The sequence below is a fragment of the Pan paniscus genome, chromosome 19 (genome assembly GCF_029289425.2).
Source record: "Pan paniscus chromosome 19, NHGRI_mPanPan1-v2.0_pri, whole genome shotgun sequence".
Taxonomy (NCBI): domain Eukaryota; kingdom Metazoa; phylum Chordata; class Mammalia; order Primates; family Hominidae; genus Pan; species Pan paniscus.
Genome location: NC_073268.2, coordinates 9,292,985 through 9,311,818, shown reverse-complemented (window position 1 = coordinate 9,311,818; position 18,834 = coordinate 9,292,985). Strand labels below are relative to the sequence as shown.

The following is an 18,834-nucleotide window of genomic DNA, read 5'->3' as shown; positions in this document are numbered from 1 at the left end:
CTGTCCTGCTCCTCACTCCCTGCATCAGGCTCCTTCCCACCCTCACCGTCCTGTGCCTCACTCCCTGCATCAGGCCACTTCCCACCCTCACTGTCCTGCTCCTCACTCCCTGCATCAGGCTGCTTCCCAACCTCACGCCTGCTCCTCACTCCCTGCATCAGGCTCCTTCCCACCCTCACTGTCCTGCTCCTCACTCCCTGCATCAGGCTCCTTCCCACCCTCACTGTCCTGCTCCTCACTCCCTGCATCAGGCTGCTTCCCACCCTCACGCCTGCTCCTCACTCCCTGCATCAGGCCACTTCCCACCCTCACTGTCCTGCTCCTCACTCCCTGCATCAGGCTGCTTCCCACCCTCACGCCTGCTCCTCACTCCCTGCATCAGTCTCCTTCCCACCCTCACGCCTGCTCCTCACTCCCTGCATCAGGCTCCTTCCCACCCTCACGCCTGCTTCTCACTCCCTGCATCAGGCTCCTTCCCACCCTCACCGTCCTGCTCCTCACTCCCTGCCTCAGGCTCCTTCCCACCCTCACCGTCCTGCTCTTCACTCCCTGCATCAGGCCCCTTCCCACCCTCACTGTCCTGCTCCTCACTCCCTGCCTCAGGCTCCTTCCCACCCTCACGCCTGCTCCTCCCTGCATCAGGCCACTTCCCACCCTCACTGTCCTGCTCCTCACTCCCTGCATCAGGCCACTTCCCACCCTCACTGTCCTGCTCCTCACTCCCTGCATCAGGCCACTTCCCACCCTCACTGTCCTGCTCCTCACTCCCTGCATCAGGCCACTTCCCACCCTCACTGTCCTGCTCCTCACTCCCTGCATCAGGCTCCTTCCCACCCTCACTGTCCTGCTCCTCACTCCCTGCATCAGGCTCCTTCCCACCCTCACGCCTGCTCCTCACTCCCTGCATCAGGCTCCTTCCCACCCTCACTGTCCTGCTCCTCACTCCCTGCATCAGGCCACTTCCCACCCTCACTGTCCTGCTCCTCACTCCCTGCATCAGGCTCCTTCCCACCCTCACTGTCCTGCTCCTCACTCCCTGCATCAGGCCACTTCCCACCCTCACTGTCCTGCTCCTCACTCCCTGCATCAGGCTGCTTCCCACCCTCACGCCTGCTCCTCACTCCCTGCATCAGGCTCCTTCCCACCCTCATGCCTGCTCCTCACTCCCTGCATCAGGCTCCTTCCCACCCTCACCGTCCTGCTCCTCACTCCCTGCATCAGGCTCCTTCCCACCCTCACCATCCTGCTCCTCACTCCCTGCATCAGGCTCCTTCCCACCCTCACCGTCCTGCTCCTCACTCCCTGCATCACGCTCCTTCCCACCCTCACTGTCCTGCTCCTCACTCCCTGCATCAGGCCCCTTCCCACCCTCACCGTCCTGCTCCTCACTGCCTGCATCAGGCTCCTTCCCACCCTCACCGTCCTGCTCCTCACTCCCTGCATCAGGCTCCTTCCCACCCTCACCGTCCTGCTCCTCACTCCCTGCATCAGGCCCCTTCCCACCCTCACTGTCCTGCTCCTCACTCCCTGCATCACGCCCCTTCCCACCCTCACTGTCCTGTTCCTCACTCCCTGCATCAGGCCGCTTCCCACCCTCACGCCTGCTCCTCACTCCCTGCATCAGGCTCCTTCCCACCCTCACTGTCCTGCTCCTCACTCCCTGCATCAGGCTCCTTCCCACCCTCACTGTCCTGCTCCTCACTCCCTCCATCAGGCCCCTTCCCACCCTCACTGTCCTGGAAACTGCTGGGTCTCGACTTTCCCCACCCTGACACCACCAGCAAGATAAGCCTCAGGCTGGGCGCGGTGGCTCATGCCTATAATCCCAACACTTTGGGAGGCCGAGGCAAGAGGATCGCTTGAGCCCAGGAGTTGGAGACCAGCTTGGGCAACATAGTCAGACTCCATCTCTATTGAAAAAAAAAAAAAGAGAAGCCTCAGTTCGCCCCATGGCTCTTCCAAAGGATTTATTGGTCCTATTTACATCTATTGCAAATTGTGAGGAGGCAGCAGGGGCCAACCCCTGGACCTCATCTCTGTCTAGAATGTGAGGCCGCAGGGATGCTTAAGTCTTCCTCTGGCAGAGACCCGAGGTGCAGAGATGATTCTTCTCACCCCTTCTCTCAGGGTCGTGGAGCCCCAGCAGTGGTTCAGGGCCCAGAGGCTACCCCCTCAGCTCAAGGCACAAACACTGTGGTAGGGGTGGGCAGACAACGCATGGACTCACTCCTGGCAGGTGCCACTGGCCAAGTGCACCTTCTCCCCCCTGCTCCTAGCCTCTTTCTTCCTTCCCCTCCCGGTCCCACACTGGCCAGGGCCTGGATGGGTGGCCACTTAAACCCCAGACCCAAGCCCTTAACTCCTAGACCACGGCCAGCCTTCCTTAGGCTGGAATCCAAGCACCATCAGTGCCCTGGACCAGGCCAGCTTCCCTGTCCTAGAGGGATGGGACAGAGAGTGCCCAGTGGGGGCTGAGGGGCTAGAGACCAGCTGGGCAGGGCCAGTCTCCCTTCCCCTTCCCGAGCTTCCCTGTCCTCATGTGGACCCAGAGGGCAGAGCTGGGGAGAAGTGAAGGTAGCAATGCTTCCTCCTGCTCTTACTTCCTGCTTGCTAGGAGCCCTGTGTCCCCAAGCCATGAATGAGACCCCTCTGGCAGGCTTGGTGGCTCTGGTGATTCAGGGGCCAGGACTCCCCCACTCCAGTTGGAGGCCCTAGTTGGCAGGCCATGTGGGCACCAGGGCGTGGGACCCAGGGCCTCCCTGGAGGGAGCTGCTGCTCAGGGAACAGGGTGAGCAGACACGCGCCCGCAGATGTCTTCCCACACTTGCCCGGCCAGCTCCTGCCTCAGTCTATGCCAGGAGGCGGATAACCCCGTTGTCTGAGCCCAGCAGGAGGTGGCGTTTAGTGGGCAGCAAGGCCAGGCTGGTGAGCGTGCCACGGAAGTTCTCAGAGCTGAGCTTCGTGGTGGCCTGCGAGGGTGGCTCAAGCAGGGAGCAGACGCCAATCTTGTTGGACACGGTGCCAGTGACCACCTCGCTGCCGTACAGGTCAAAGGTGTGGATGGGGTCGGATGCTGACTTGTAGTGATGGGTGGGCTTCTGCTCCAGCTCCTTCCAGACGGTCAAGGAATGGTCAGAGGAGGAGCTGACCAGGACGCTGCCCTCCACCGCCTGTCCCGGGAGAGGAGAGCCTCAGCAGGAGCCTGGGTACTTCTGCATACCCTTGGGCCCCAAGGCCTTCCCAGTTCCCTCCACAGTCTCTCTCCAGGGAGACAGGCTGTCCTGGGTGGGTGACAAGCCGCCACCCTCCCACACACACCATATTCACATTGGTTCATTTTAATACACTCAGCATCCGTAACCCAGTCGTCACTCCAACTTGAGAACTACGCACAGGCATGGTGCCAGGCGTGCACGTGACGACCTTGACCTTCGTAACAACCCTATGCAGTGGATGCTGCCATTGTCCCCATTTCACAGACAGGAAAAGCGACGCTCAGAGAAGTGAAGTAACCATACCAAGGTCATGGGGCCAGCAAGCAGCAGAGCTGGGATTAACACCCAGGCTGACCCCAGAGCCCTCCCGACACTTTCTTGGAAAGTTAGAATTTGGGGGCACCTCGAGCTGAGGGTTCCCTGGGGCTCTGGAGGGAGCCAGCGACAGCCTGCTGTCAGCAGGGCAATGCAAGACTCCTGGCCTCCAGCCAAGCTGGGGAGGAAAGTCCCAGCTGCCTGCAGAAATCCTCCCACACGAAGCCCTGTTCCTCCCTGAGCAGCTCCCCGAGGCCTGTGACTGAGAATGGAGGGAGGGGGAGGGGAAGGAGAGGGGGGCAGGATCCCCATGCCCAGGCGTGCTCCTGCCCCCAGCCAGGGCAGCCCGGCAGGGCCATGGACTCTGCTCAGTGGTCTACCGGCAGTAAACAGCCTCCCAGCTCAGCTTTATTTAACCTGAACTGGGTCACGGACAGGGCCTGACCCCTGATCCTCCAAGCAAGACAAATATGGACAAGGGTTACTCATTAGAACATCGCCATGAGCAACAGGGTCAGCCCTGCCCCATAGCTCCCGCCCCACTGCCCCGTGGCTCCCGCCCCCATGGCCTGCCTCCTGCTGAGACCCCTGCAGTGCGACTGGCTCCCAAGTTGGACCAAGAGGGCTACCCTCCCTGCCCAGTTAGTCCTGGACCAGGTATATAAGACAGACCAGTTCGAGCCTGTCCCCGGGCAGGCAGACCCTAAGCAGGGGTGATGGCTGGACAGGGGTGGGGGTCGGGCAGCAAGGGGAGGGGGACCCGGCCCGTCACCTTGATCTGCAGAATGTCCCCCTCGTGGGCTGGCCAGCCTCGCAGAACCAGGCCCGTGCGGGTGTCCAGGAGCACCATGAAGCCTGAGGAGAAGCCGGCCACGACACTACGGCCACTGGGGCTGACAGCCAGGGCACGGACAAGCCCAGGGTTCAGCCCACCGCCCAGTCGGAACTCGTGCTGCAGGGAGAGGGCGGCTGAGCTGAGGCACCACCTTCCCATCTCACACTCCCCAAGGCCCTGCCCACCACCCAAGCCCACACGGCAGGAAGGCCTGAGCCTCTGACCCTCATCAGGGGGCATGAAAAGCCCAGAACCCCACCCCCATCACAGGCCAGAGTCCTGCCCCGCAGGATGTGTGGCTGTGGGTGATCCAGCACCAAAGAGAAACTAACTAGGGCCCCAGAACGACATCCTGGCTTTCTGTTTTTGGGGAGTCTCTCCTCCTTGCCAGGTCCCCAGAGAACCAGGCGAGTGCTCAGGGAACTGGACCACCCTGACCTGCAGACCAGGCTTCCTGCAGTCCACAAAGCGCAGGGTAGAGTCAGAGCTGGCCATGGTGATGCTGGTGTGGGGGGCGGGCATGACAGCCACCGCAGTCAGGGGCACCCGGCTGTCCAGCGGCTCCACTGTGCGAAGGGTCTTCCCTGGGAAGGAAAGTCACAGTGGATCTGGGGTCCCAGCAGCTGACGGAAGAGCCCTGGGAGCTTCTAATCCCCCAACTCACCGCATACCTGCCTCCCGTCCCCCAGGGATCCTTAGAAAATGCTAAAGATGTTTCTTTTTTTTTTGAGACGGAGTCTCGCTCTGTCGCCCAGGCTGGAGTGCAGTGGTGCGATCTTGGCTCACTGCAACCTCCGCCTCCCAGGTTCAAGCAATTCTCCTGCCTCAGCCTCCCGAATAGTTGGGACTACAGGCGTCCGCCACCACGCCTGGCTAATTTTTTGTATTTTTGGTAGAGACAGGGTTTCACCATGTTAGCCAGGATGGTCTCGATCTCCTGACCTCATGATCTGCCCACCTTGGCCTCCCAAAGTGCTGGGATTACAGGCGTGAGCCACCGCGTCTGGCCTTTTTTTGTATTCTTAGTAGAGATGGGGTTTCACCATGTCAGCCAGTCTGGTCTCCAACTCCTGGCCTCCCAGAGTGCTGAGATTACAGGCGTGAGCCACTGTGTCGGCCTAAAGCTGTTTCTTGACTCTCCCACCTTCCTGCTTCCATGGCCCGGCCAGGCTCCCATCCCCAAAGCAACCTCCTCTCTCTGCACAGTGCTGCTGACCCAATGCCACCTCCCTCTGTCTTCCCCGACACCATCCCTTTCCCCCTTTTAACCATATTTCTCCCTATGGTGACGCCAAAAAATAAGCAACCATTGGCCAAATATCTGCTACACATGAAGCCAAAACCCTACATGTGTTATCTTCTTTTTTTTTTTTTTTGAGACAGAGTCTCGCTCTGTTGCCCGGGCTAGAGTGCAGTGGCGCGATCTCGGCTCACGGCAACCTCTGCCACCTGAGTTTGAGAGATTCTCCTGCCTCAGCCTCCTGTGTAGTTGGGACTACAGGCGCCCACCACCACGCCCCGCTAATTTTTGTATTTTTAGTAGAGACGGGGTTTCACCATGTTAGCCAGGATGATCTCGATCTCCTGACCTCATGATCCGCCCGCCTCAGCCTCCCAAAGTGCTGGGATTACAGGCGTGAGCCACTGCGCCCGGCTGTGTGTTATCTTCTAAGCCAGTTTTTCTGATTCTCAGTTTATAGATGGGAAAGGAGACGCTTCCAGCAGCAGGAACTTGCTCAAGGTCACTCAGCAAGTAAGCCGGTGGAGCCAATTCAGACTCAAGTCTAACAGATTCGAAGCCCTAACTGTTCTCCTAGGCGGCCTCGCTGGGTCTCCCCAAACTCCGCAGCATTACAGCCCCACCCTCGGGCCCCCTTCCTGGAGGCCTGGTGGGGCGCAGGAGCAGGAAGAGAACAGGCCTCGCCTGGGCCCGCTCACCTGTGAAGGGGTCCCAGACGTGCACAGCCCCGTCACAGCTCACCACGTGCTGCGGGGCCTCAAGCTGGCCCACGAAGAAGATGCTCTTGCGGTGCTGGGTGTAGACGAGGCGTGGGGCCGTCTCGCTGGTCCCGTCGCCGTAGTTGTACAGCGGCCAGAGGCGCACGGTACGATCCTTGCTGCCGCTCAGGAAGAAGTCCTCGCCGCTCAGGGGTGCCACGCACTTGACGGCCCCCGAGTGGCCCGGGAAGCTCTGCAGGCGGATCTGGTGGAAGTGAAAGTGGGCATCCTGCTGGCTCACGCCGATCTCGTACTGCCAGTACGCCAGCCAGTTTCCGCTCAGCCCGTGCACACTCCGCGGCAGCTCCTGCTTCAGGGCATTGTCGTCGCTCCCGCTGCCCAGGCCCCCGCCACCCACCCCCGAGATGGGGCCCAGCGGTCCGGGGTTCTCAGACCGAGAGTCATTGGGGATCTGAATGCGGTTCCCCACCAGGACGCTCCCAAAGGTCCCTGAGTGGCCGTCATCCTGAGGGCAGCCCCCACCCTGGGGGTCCCACTCGGGGCCGGTGCTGGGCACGGTGGGTTCCACGCTGGCAGGGTTGCGACTGCTGGGGCTGATGCTCTCCAAGTACAGCGCCGCCAGCTCCCCAACCAGCTCGTGGTTGGGGATGATTTTCCGGATGATGTCACCTGGATAGGAGTGGGAGAAGTCCTGAGACAGGGAAGATGGCAGGCGGCTGCTATCACCCATCCGAGGACTCGGGAGCCACAGAAGATGGGGCGGGAACTGGCTCTGCAACTCTGGGCAAGTAACTCTGTCTCTGAGCCTCAGTTTCCTCCTCAGTGAAATGTGGATTCATTCCGTTGTGATGTACACATGAGCGTCTTCTATATGTGCCGTGCCGTGCTGGGCACTAGGAATAGAATATGGAACAAGACAGGTGGTGCCCTGGCCTCCCAAGCTTAGATTTCAGTGGCAGGATGATAACAGGTGTAACCACAGGGCTGTCTGTCCTCTCCAGGGAGAAGACACGCTGAAACGATCAGCACAGCACCGTGCAGGGCCCAGAGGGGAAGCTTCGTAAACAGGAGGCCACTCCTTCCCTCTCGCCAGCTCCTGCGGACCGCCAGTCCACCGCCCTGACTCTCCTGCCTTCCCCAGGGACACTACAGGCCAGCTTCTGGGCCTCTCTTGCTGGCTACTGCTCAGTCCCTGTTTGTGTATCACCTTGGGGGTAGGGGTCTGAGGCCAAATTCCTTTGCTCTCACCCATCCTGCTGGCTCTTAGGACCCACTGCTTAGGACCCACTGCTGACTCTGGGGCAAGGGCAGAGAATGGGGCCTCCCAAGGGAGGAGACAGCCACAAAGACTGTGATGGGGAACGTGACGGGGCAGTACCCAACAGGCAGGAGAAGGGCACGTAGATTGTGTACGCCATCTCCAGGGTGAACACCTTCTGCAGCTCGTCCAGCAGGGCGGGGTCCACGGACCGCTGCTGCCCATCAGAGAAGACCACCTGTGGCAGCTGGCCCTCACCACGGCCCGCAGGGTCCAGCTTCAGATCCTATGAGCAAGACGCCCAAGGGGTCAGCCGGGTCCACAGCTCCCACCCTGGCCCACCCTGGCCCTCACCACGGCCCGCGGGGTCCAGCTTCAGATCCTATGAGCAAGACGCCCAGGGGGTCACCCAGGTCCACAGCCCCCGCCCCGGCCCGCCCTGGCCCGGCAGATCTGCCCACCTGTTGCCGAAGCTCATGCAGCTGAGAGAAGACCTGGAAGAAGGTGGCCACAGGCTCGCTCAGGTGCTGCTGGACCATCTCCTGTCCGATGCGCAGGCAGATGAGAGCGATGAGGCTGATGGTTTTCACACACAGGATGGTCCGAGCCTGGGCCCCACTTGGGAACCTGGAAACAGAGCTCATGAGCTTCAGCCCCCCGTTCTGCAGGGCTTGACCAGAATCTAGCAAAAGCTTTATTTATTTTTATTTTTATTGAGATGGAGTCTTGCTCTGTCACCCAGGCTGGAGTGCAGTGGTGCGATCTCGGCTCACTGCAACCTCTGCCTCCCGGGTTCAAGCGATTCTCCTGCCTCAGTCTCCCGAGTAGCTGGGACTACAGGCATGAGCCACCATACCCGGCTAATTTTTTTTGTATTTTTAGTAGAGACAGGGTTTTGCCATATTGGCCAGCCTGGTCTCGAACTCCTGACCTCAAGCGATCCACCCACCTTGGCCTCCCAAAGTGCTGGGATTACAGGCATGAGCCACAGCACCCAGCATATATATGTACTTTTTTTTTTTTTTGAGACGGAGTCTTGCTCTGTCGCCTAGGCTGCAGTACAATGGCATGATCTCAGCTCACTGCAACCTCCGCTTCCCAGGTTCAAGCAATTCTCCCACCTCAGCTTCCCGAGAACCTGGGATTGCAGGCACCTGCTGCCATGCCCAGCGAAGATTTTGTATTTTTAGTAGAGACGGGGTTTCACCATGTTGGCCAGGCGGCTCTCAAACTCCTGACCTCGTGATCCACCCGCCTCAGCCCCCCAAAGTGCTGGGATTACAGGGGTGAGACACCACGCTCGGTTTTTATATATATTTTTAGAGAGGAGGTCTCATTTTGTTGCCCAGGCTGGTCTTGAACTCCTGGGCTCAAGCAATCTTCCCGCCTCAGCCTCTCAAAGTGCTGGGATTACAGGCATGAGCCACCACACCCGGACATACCAAAAGCTTTAAATGAAAGGAGCTCCAAGACCAACTGGTCCAAACCAGATGAGGAAACTGAGGCACAGGAAAAGGGTGTGGCTTGCTCAGGGTCACACAGCTGGGATCAAAACCAGGACTCTTGACACCCAGCCCAGTGTTACATCCTCTCCCTTGAGCTTCCCAGCCCCTCCTGGGCAGCCCCTCCACTGGGCCGGTCCCCCTACATCAGCTGGGGCAGAGGCCTACCCCGTGACGAGGGAGGTGAGGAAGCTGAGCACGGGCAGCAGGACCTCATGGCTGATCCGGGGCAGGATGTCCATGAGTGTGGTGTCTGAGAGGTACACGATGATCTTCTGAGTCAGCGTCACCGCGGCCAGCAGCCCCGCCTCCTTACGGCTGTTCAGTCGGCTGGGGCCTGAGGCACTCCCTGGGGCCACCTAGAGCCACCGAGCAGATGAGGGCCGGGCAGCCCCACAGACCCCCTGGCACCCAGAGACCCCGGGCTGGCCCTCAGGTCCTCAGCCTTCCCAGCCCCGGGACTGCCAAACCAGGGACTGACCAGGTAGCTGATGTAGGGCAGGTACTGGTAGGTGAGGACAGGCTCCCCATACAGGCGGGCGATGTGGAGGAGGCAGCTGAGCACGGGCCCTGACACGATGTCGCCCAGGACCGGCCTCTTCTGGTAGATGTTGCCGGCACTCAGTGGTGGGCTCTCGCCACTGCTCACTGTGAACTGCTGCCGAGTGGGTCCTGCCACGGAAGGGCGAGCAGTCCTGAGTCGCCAGTGGAGGGCCAGGGGTAGCCTGGCCCTGCAGGGCTGTGCTGGCCGCTTGAGCTCACTCTAGCTGGGGGTCCAGTCTGGCCCTACCCAAGGCTGGCACTTACAGACTGGGACCCAGCACCTGGCCGGGGGGTGGTTTGAGGGAGGGGTGGGAAGGATCCCCGCCGGAGAGGGCTGAAGCTAGGCAGAGGGCCTGGGAGAAAGGCTCATCTCCAGCACTGACCGCAGGCCTCCTTACCAACATAACAAGACGTCAGCAGGCGGAGCAGGTTCCGGGCCACGTGGCGAGAGGCCACTGTGGGGCCGAGCTTGGCAGACAGCCAGCGGACCATCTTGCAGGCTGTATCTGCGGGGTGGGAGCAGGCCCTGAGCTCCTCAGATAACAGGGGCTCATCACCCCTCCCACCCCACCCCACGGCACCCCACTCAACCACCTGCGGCTGCAGCTCTGCCAAGAGCCAGCCCGGGCCGGCTGTCCCACACCACCCCCTCCACGTAACAGCGGCAGAGGTGCCCAGGCCCTGGCCTGTGGGACTCTGGCTGCCGCAGGTTCCTCTCCACAGGCACGACCCGCAGGAAGTTAGCCTGCCCGTGGGTCTTCTGAAGCTCCTTAACAAGGCCTGGCCCGGCCCTGGCCACCTTAACTCTGGCCTCTCTTCCCTCCACTCCCTCAGTCTCGCCATAATGGCCTTTCCCTGCTTCTCTTCTTCTTCTTCTTCTTTTTTTTTTTTTGAGACAGAGTCTCGCACTGTCGCCCAGGCTGGAGTGCAATGGCACAATCTCAGTTCACTGCAACCTCCACCTTCCACCGCCCTGACTCTCCTCCTTGAACCTCTGGGTTCAAGCGATTCTCCTGCCTCAGCCTTCCGAATAGCTGAGATTACAGGCACCCTCCACCATGCCCAGCTAAGTTTTTGTATTTTTAGTAGAGATGGGGTTTCACCATATTGGCCAGGATGGTCTCAATCTCCTGACCTTGTGATCCATCCGCCTCAGCCTCCCAAAGTGCTGGGATTACAGGCGTGAGGCACCGTGCCCGGCCCCCAATGGAATATGACAGCCTCAGAGCCTCACACACGCTGTTCCCTCAGCCTTCAGACTTTCTTTTTGCCCATTTTTGTCTACCTTCTTCCTACTCCTACTTGAACCTCAACTGTCTCTGCTTTTAAGGAAGCTTGCTCTGACCCTTGAAAACTAGATGTAAAAGCACTTTTTTTTTTCTTTTTTGAGACGGAGTCCCGCTCTGTTGCCCAGGCTGCAGTGCAGTGGTGTGATCTCAGCTCACTGCAACCTCCACCTCCTGGTTTCAAATAATTCTCCTGCCTCAGCCTCCTGAATAGCTGGGATTACAGGTGCCCGCCACCACACCTGGCTAATTTTTGTATTTTTAGTAGAGACGGGGTTTCACCATGTTGGCCAGGCTGGTCTCGAACTCCTAACCTCAAGTGATCCTCCTGCCTCGGCCTCCCAAAGTGCTGGGATTAGAGGCGTGAGCCACGGCGCCCGGCCGAAAAGCTCCATGTTCCACTCCCTCCTAGGAATGCAGCCATGTTCTTTATCGCACTAACATAATACACTTGCTTAAGACTGTCTGCACTGCGGCATCTCGTCTGCTGGGTGTGAGCTCTGTGAAGGCAGGCCTACATTTGTGTTGCAGGTGGTCCTGGCTCGATCCACTGCTTGGCACAGAGTAGGTGCTCTGCCAGTGTGCAGGGAGAAGCAGGAGCTGTTTTTTTTGTTTTTTTGTTTTTTTGAGATGGAGTCTCGCTCTGTCGCCCTGGCTGGAGTGCAGTGGCGCGATCTCGGCTCACTGCAAGCTCCGCCTCCCGGGTTCACGCCATTCTCCTGCCTCAGCCTCCCAAGTAGCTGGGACTACAGGTGCCTGCCCCCATGCCCGGCTATTTTTTTGTATTTTTAGTAGAGACGGGGTTTCACCTTGTTATCAGGATGGCCTCGATCTCCTGACCTTGTGATCCGCCCGCCTCGGCCTCCCAAAGTGCTGAGAATACAGGCGTGAGCCACCGTGCTCAGCCAGCAGGAGGTGTTTTTGACCAACACCTCCCAGATCTGGGAACTTACCAAGGAGGATCTTCTGTTCTTTGCCTTCTGACTGCTCAGGCAGTGCCTCCTCCTCTTCTTCTCCATCTCCCCCACTGCCGCTGGCCACAACCGTCTCCATGGACAGCACCGTGTCAGACAGAGTGAGCTCAGATGCCCCGGTGACCTCCTCCTGCTCCCCCTCCTCCTCCTCCAGCACCACGCAGCTGTCCTCCTCCTCCTCTTCCTCCTCAGAGCCCTCGCTTTGCTTCAAGTCCTGGCTGCTGTCACCTGATCGAAGGCTGCTCTTGTCCACGGGGGCACCCCCCTCATCTGGAGCCCGCTCCTCACCCAGGGAGGTCTCGCTGGTGCTGCTCTTGTCACTCAGCCGGCCCAGGCTCACAGCCTCAGCCTCCTGGGGCTGGGGAGACTCAGTCACATAGAGCCCGGCTTGGAAGTCCTCTGTCTCAGGGAGGTCAGCCTGGTCGTGGAAGCTGACGCCGGACGTGTAGTCTGGGAGCCCCAGGCCCGAGGAGGCAGGAGGCTCCCCATCCATGGGAATCTCCTCCCCAAAAGCACAGGAGCCAGGCCCGGCCCCGGGCAGCCCGCTCTCCTCCTCCTCAGCAGCCCCTGCCAGGTCCTTGCTCTCCTCCTGGGAGGCCTCTGCGCCCGCCAGCACCTGCAGGACATGGGGCAGCAGGTGAGTGAGAAATGCCTGCAGGCCCAGCCGCACCATCAGCTGGGCCACAAAGCAGTCCGTGTACAGGTAGAAGCGGCCGTGTAGCTGGCAGGGGCTCTCGTAGGCACCAATGAGCGGCTTCAGGAGGTACTTATTGGCATTTTTGGGGCCCAGTGCCTTGGCAACAGGCTCAAACAGATACCAGGCCGTGTACACAGCTGTGTGCTCCTCGGACATGAGTGAGAGCACGAAGGGCAGCAGGATCTCCAGGCCCTCAGGGGTGATGTCCTTCAGCACCGCGCCCAGCTGCTGCCACAGAGCAAACACCAGCTCGCGCCCCTGGGCCTCGTCCTCCACGCGCCTTGCCTGGTACAGGAGGATGAATCTGTGCAGTGCCGGGAAGTAGGGTGGGAAGGGAACCACGGAGCTGAAGGGGCTGAGAAGCTGGCTTGGGCAGGGTGGGGGCAGGCCCTGGGAGACAGGCCTGTACTCAAACAGTTGGTCCAGCTTGCCCCTCTCTGCTCCCATGGGGACTTCGGGGCCACTCAGCTGCAGGAGTGTGTCCAGCACGGGCTGCAAAGACACAGGGACCTCCTTGGGGTGGCGCGTGCAGAGCCCTCGGACAGCCTGGAAGCGTACCCACAAAGGTGCATCGGGCTGCAGCGTCCGCACCCTGGTGGCAAACACCATCTCTGCCAACAGGACACCCAGCGCCTGCATGTCCCTGTGGAGTAGGCACTGCAGTGGCACAGCCGGCTGGACCCGGGGCTGCTCAGGCACCTCCAAAAGGCCCCCTAGGCCTTTGGCCAAGAAGTTGCCCGTTTTCTCCAGCTCCTCCAGGGCCTGCACGGGATTGAAGCCCTCGGGAAGAAGAATCCTCCCCTCCTCGCCCTCCCCAGGGTCTGCCCCAGCAGCTTTATTCCTGCGGCCTGGACGGGAGGCTGAGGCCACTGAGAAAGAGAGAAGGCCAGGGGACGCTTGACTGGAGGAGCCCAGCTGGTCACCTGCTTTCCCAGCAAGGGAAATGGAATCCAGAGCTTCTGTGGCCTGTTCCAAGTCGTCTTCTCCTGCCACCGGCCTGTCTCTGGTCCAGCTAGCCTCACAGGGAGTGGCCTCTAAAACTGGCCGGCCCACTCCATTTGGAAGCTGTCCCGGGTTTTCCGTGAGGTCCTCCCGGCCTGTGGTCTCCTGGATGGTCTGGACCAACAGCTTGGGGATGAGGGGAGGCTCGGGGGCAAGGGCAGGAGCCCCAGCCAGGCGCTGGGGGTGTGGCTGATCGAAGAGCTGCACCACCCCGTAGCTGGCCAGGTGAGTGTGGGCGTCCACCAGGTGCAGACACACATTCTTCTCCTTGACAGCCTCCTTACCCTGGAGTTTATAGCCAAACGTGAGGTCGATCCAATGGTGCAGGTCCCGGGACACCTCGCGGCTCTCCAGCAGGGCTCGGTGGGCAGCCACGAACTCCTGGCTGGAGCTGCACCAGGCTGGCACATCCAGGTCAGGCATGTCGGGGTGGATGGAGCGGAAGATAGAGGGATCGGTGTAGAACTCCGGAATGCACTCATCCGGGGTCCAGTTCTGCATCCGCTCCATGCTGGCTGGATACTCATGGGGCTCCCACTGCGCGCGGACGTGTCCGCAGAGCACCGACCGAGGCGTGCGCCGAGCCTTGTACACGTAGTACGTGATGTCGGAGAGCACGTCTGAGATGTGGTGGGGAACATGAGGGGGTTCCCCGCCGCCCGCCCCGCCTGCTACGAATGCCTGCCGCGTCATCTCATACGTGAAGTCCAGTTGCTTATCCCCCTTGTTGAGGCGGAACTTGGACTTGCGCAGGTCTCGGAAGCGCCCATGGGGCGTGGTGAAGTCCACCACCCAGGGCAGCACGGGGTGGTAGTTGGGGTCCCCCTGCCGCCGACCTGCCAACCGATTCAGCTGCATGAGGTAGTGGAAGTTGCTGATGCGGCCGTGGACCCAATCCAGCACGAGGCTCCGAAGTTCCTCCTGGCCAGTGGGTTGCCCAGGTTGCCCTCCCTGCTCCTCTTGAGACGCAATGCCCGCCTCATCCCTTGCCACAGGGGCCTCCTCATTCTCGTCCTCCTCGGGCCTCTCATAAGCACTCAGGTCCAGTCGCAGCTCGCTGCAAAGCTTCTCATCCACCGCGATGTGATACAAAGACAGGGCCCCACACGCCAGCCCCTGGCGGTGACAGGCGTCCATAGCCCTCAGCACGCGGAAGAGAATGAACAGCACCTTGGCCTGGCTGTTGGTCAGCTTGGCAGGGCTGAAGGTGACCACGTCATGTAGGGAGAACTGTACGTAAGGGTGTACCACATACAGCATCTCCGGCGACTCCAGCAAGGCCTCAGCCCGTAAAAGACTAGGGCAAGCAGGGCTGCCCCGAGGGGGGCAGGGGCCTTCTCTGGCATATGATGGGCATTGGGTAGTTTCACCCACTGGCAGGAAGGAGCAACCATAGACCCTCTGCAGAGCCTGCCGTACTGAGTCCAAGGCAGGGACAGCTGAGGGGGCAGGACTGTGACTGTACGGCTGGCCGTAAGTGTGGTATGCATGGCGCCACAGGTTGCGATAATTCTGGGCGGCAACCTCCTGCATGAAGCGAGTGAGGGTCTCAGGGCCGCAGGACCCGTCCTCAAAGGGCAGGCCCCCGCCCAGAGGGTAGGACAGTCTCCGCTTCCGCAGCCCATGCACCTCCACGCGCGTCCAGCCGGCAGGCAGCCTTTGCACAGAGCGCTGCAGGAGAGTCCTGACTTCCGCTTCTCCCAGGCCCTCTGCGCGGGGACAGGGTCCCAGGGGCAGCCGGCGATCGCGGAGGCTGGCCAGCCAGCGCGCAGGCACTAGGGCCACCACGTGGGTGCCCCCCGGGGCCGGAGCCAGCTGCCTGGGATCGATGCTCAGGTCCCTCTCCACGCTCCGGAGCAGCTCCTGCATGTCTGGGCTTGGCGGGGAATGCCAGCCCCCGGCCGGGGTTCTGAGAGCGCCTTCCCGCCCCCCGCTGCCCTGGGCCATCTCCTCCAGGCCGCCCGGGGGCAGCGCGGGGCTGAGCCCAGCCACGGCCCTGCTGGCGACGGCTTCCGGGGTGCCAGGCCGGCGGGGCTGGGATGGGCGCGGGACAGGGGCTGGGGCGGAGGCGGCCGCAGGAAGCCGGCGGCGGCGAAGAGGCGGACGGGGGGCGCGCTTACCCCTCCGCGGGTCCTGCGCTCCGGGCGCGGCGGGGCAGAGGCTGCCGAGCGCGAGCACCGGGCTCCACCGTGACGGGTCAGCTGACGCGGGTCACGTGATCGCCCCAGCACGGAAACAAGCGCACGTGGCTCCAGAGGCCCGGGCGGGACCCCGCTTCCTGCCCGGCGGCCTCCCCGCCCTCCCTCCCGCTGCTCCGCTCTGGCTCGGTCTGGGCTCCGCTTCCTCCCGGGGCTGGAAGGGTCTCCAGCCAGCTCCAGCCGGGCCCGGCGGAGGGCGATGCCGACCGCCCCACCCCTCCCTACTCCCTCCAGCACGCACCAGCGCGCGGGTCCGGGAGGCTGTTCCCAGAGATGCCAGCCTCTTAGTTAAGTGCGGGCCGCACAACCAGGGGTAGAACTGGGACTTCTGTTGTGTCTATTTTTGAGACGGAGTCTTGCTCTGTCGCCCAGGCTGGAGTGCAGTGGCGCGATCTCGGCTCACCGCAACCTCTGCCTCCCGGGTTCAAGCGATTCTCCTGCCTCGGCCTCCTGAGTAGCTGGGACGTCAGGAGAGCGCCACCACGCCCGGCTAATTTTTGTATTTTTTAGTAGAGATGGGGTTTCGCCTTGTTGGCCAGGCTGATCTCGAACTCCTGGCCTCGTGATCCACCCGTCTCGGCCTCCCAAGGTGCTGGGATGACAGGCGTGAGCCACCGCGCCCGGCCAGAACTGGGACTTTTGACATGGAATCCCCCCGGCGCCTCCATGCCACCTTCCACAGGAAGGAGCTTTTTAATTTTCCTAAGTACTTCAACAGTCACATTCCGTTTGGCCCTCACAACACACTCTGTGAGGTAGGGAGGACAGTTATTACTGTTTATATTTTACAAGTGATAACCAACAACCGCCAGAGAGGCTTGTCCACCTGGCGGAGTGGAGACTTAGAAACTGGCGCCAGCCTTCTTTCTGCCCAGGAGCACTCCCTCCTGACAGCCCTCTCACGGCTTTTTAAAAGACAAAACTGGCCGGGTCCAGTGGCTCATGCCTGTAATCCCAGCACTTTGGGAGGCTGAGGTGGGCGTATCCCCTGAGGTCAGGAGTTCGAGACCAGCCTGGCCAACATGGAGAAACCCCTCTCTACTAAAAATACAAAAATTAGCTGCGTGTGGTGGTGGGCGTCTGTAATCCCAGGTACTCGAGAGGCTCAGGCAGGAGAATCGCTTGAACTCAAGAGGCAAAGGTTGCAGTGAGCTGAGATCACGCCATTGCACTCCAGCCAGGGCAACAAGAACAAAACTCCGTCTCAAAAAATAAATAAATAAATAGGCCGGGTGCAGTGGCTCACGCCTGTAATCCCAGCACTTTGGGAGGCTGAGGCAGGTGGATCACGAGGTCAGGAGATCGAGAGGACCATCCTGGCTAACACGGTGAAACCCCGTCTCTACTAAAAACACAAAAAGTTACCTGGCCGTGGTGGGGGGCGCCTGTAGTCCCAGCTACTTGGGAAGCTGAGGCAGGAGAATGGCATGAACCCAGGAGGCAGAGCTTGCAGTGAGCCGAGACGGCGCCACTGTACTCCAACCTGGGCAACAGAGCGAGACTCCGTCAAAAAGAATAAATAAAAATAAAACCAAATAAATAAATAAAAATAAATAAATAAATAAAATAAAAATAAAACGAAACCCTGGGCTGTCTGAGGGAGAGAAGTGGCCCAGGCCCAGAGGCCTGGTGTTTTGGGGGAAGAAATGTTCCCCCAAGACTTCCCGTTGAAGACTGGCCTCTGCGGTACCACAGAGCCTGCCAGCTGTGGTCAGAGCCTCCAGATGTCACTGTGGCTGGGGGAAGGGTGCGGCACAGGATATGGAATAGAAACCAGACAGCCGGCACCAAAGCAACATGATTCCTCAAGGGGTCTTAGTTCTGACTCATCTGCAGGACAGATAGAGCATTGTCTACAGTGAAACCACCGGCCCTGTTTCTTTTGTCTCCCTCTTAGGAGACAGTTTGCCTCTTGAAGGAGTTTGGTGTACAGGTGTGAGGGTCCCATAAAGACACTTAGGAAAACTAGGCCTTGGCCGGTCACGGTGGTTCACACCTGTAATCCCAGCACTTTGGGAGGCTGAGGTGGGCGGATCATGAGGTCAGGAGTTCAAGACCAGCCCGGCCAACTTGGGGAAACTCCGTCTCTACTAAAAACACAAAAAAATTAGCCGGGTGTGGCAGCAGGTGCCTGTAATCCCAGCTACTCAGGAGGCTGAGGCAGGAGAATCGCTTGAACCTGGGAGGCGGAGGTTGCAGTGAGCTGAGATCACACCACTGCACTCCAGCCTGGGTGGCAGAGCGAGACTCCGTCTCAAAAAAAAAAAAAAAGAAAGAAAGAAAAGAAAAGAAAACTAGGCCTGATAGGAGAGAAAATAGGAGGGCCGGGTGCGGTGGCTCATGCCTGTAACCCAGCACTTTGGGAGGCCGAGATGGGCAGATCACCTGAGGTCAGGAGTTCAAGACCAGCCTGACCAACATGGAGAAACCCCATCTCTACTAAAATACAAAAATTAGCCAGGTGTGGTGGCGGACGCCTCTAATTCCAGCTACTTGGGAGGCTGAGGCAGGAGAATCGCTTGAACCCAGGAGGCAGAGGTTGCAGTGAGCCAAGATAGCGCCACTGCACTCCAGCCTGGGCAACAGAGTGAGACTCCATCTCAAAAAAAAAAAAAAGAGAGAGACAAAACGGGAATGTCTCAGCCATGATCTGATTTCATCTGTCTCCTCTTCCTTGAAGGGTAGCTGGAGCCTCTCATGTGCTTGGTCATATGACCCTGGGCAGTAGTAACTTACAACTGACTTGTATGGAGCATTACCAGGAGCTAGTCATCTGTTAAGCATTTTGCATACCCTGTTTTGTGTAATCCTCACCACCCCTTTTAAGAAGATTTTTTTTTTAAAGACAGAGTTTCGCTCTTGTTGCCCAGGCTGGAGTGCAATGGTGCGATCTCAGTTCACCGCAATCTCCGCCTCCTGGGTTCAAGCGATTCTCCTGCCTCAGCCTCCCTAGTAGCTGGGATTACAGGCATGTGCCACCACGCCCGGAAAATTTTTGTATTTTAGTAGAGACGGGGTTTCTCCATGTTGGTCAGGCTGGTCTCGAACTC

The 18,834-nt window shown here is 60.0% G+C and overlaps 1 protein-coding gene across 6 annotated transcripts; it reads right to left on the bottom strand.

The window, feature by feature from the left end:
- Positions 1-1,941: 1,941 nt before the first annotated feature.
- On the bottom strand, positions 1,942-15,897 carry WDR81 (WD repeat domain 81). Of its 6 annotated transcripts, XM_063598839.1 has the most exons (11): positions 13,508-13,613; positions 11,867-12,503; positions 10,026-10,133; positions 9,566-9,756; positions 9,253-9,443; positions 8,044-8,209; positions 7,703-7,868; positions 6,304-6,993; positions 4,804-4,949; positions 4,303-4,482; positions 1,942-3,170 (listed from the first exon to the last, which is right to left on the bottom strand). In XM_063598839.1, exons 2-11 carry the CDS (start codon positions 12,378-12,380, stop codon positions 2,850-2,852), a joined length of 2,673 nt encoding a protein of 890 aa, XP_063454909.1. In that variant the 5' UTR covers positions 12,381-12,503; positions 13,508-13,613; the 3' UTR covers positions 1,942-2,849. The 6 variants fall into 6 exon arrangements, 4 of the variants coding, with proteins under 4 accessions (XP_063454909.1, XP_024781919.2, XP_034797126.1 ...); XM_024926151.4 differs by having other exon boundaries at positions 4,303-4,385; positions 11,867-15,893; XM_034941235.3 differs by having other exon boundaries at positions 11,867-15,889.
- Between the last annotated feature and the right edge of the window lie 2,937 nt (positions 15,898-18,834).

Coding starts and splice junctions, on each gene's coding strand:
- WDR81 (XM_034941235.3), bottom strand. CDS start 15,533: ATGGCCCAGGGCAGCGGGGGGCGGGAAGGCGCTCTCAGAACCCCGGCC. Junction 10,134..11,866: donor AGAACAGAAGATCCTCCTTG/GTAAGTTCCCAG, acceptor CCCACCCCGCAG/ATACAGCCTGCAAGATGGTC. Junction 9,444..9,565: donor TGCCCTACATCAGCTACCTG/GTCAGTCCCTGG, acceptor CGGTGGCTCTAG/GTGGCCCCAGGGAGTGCCTC.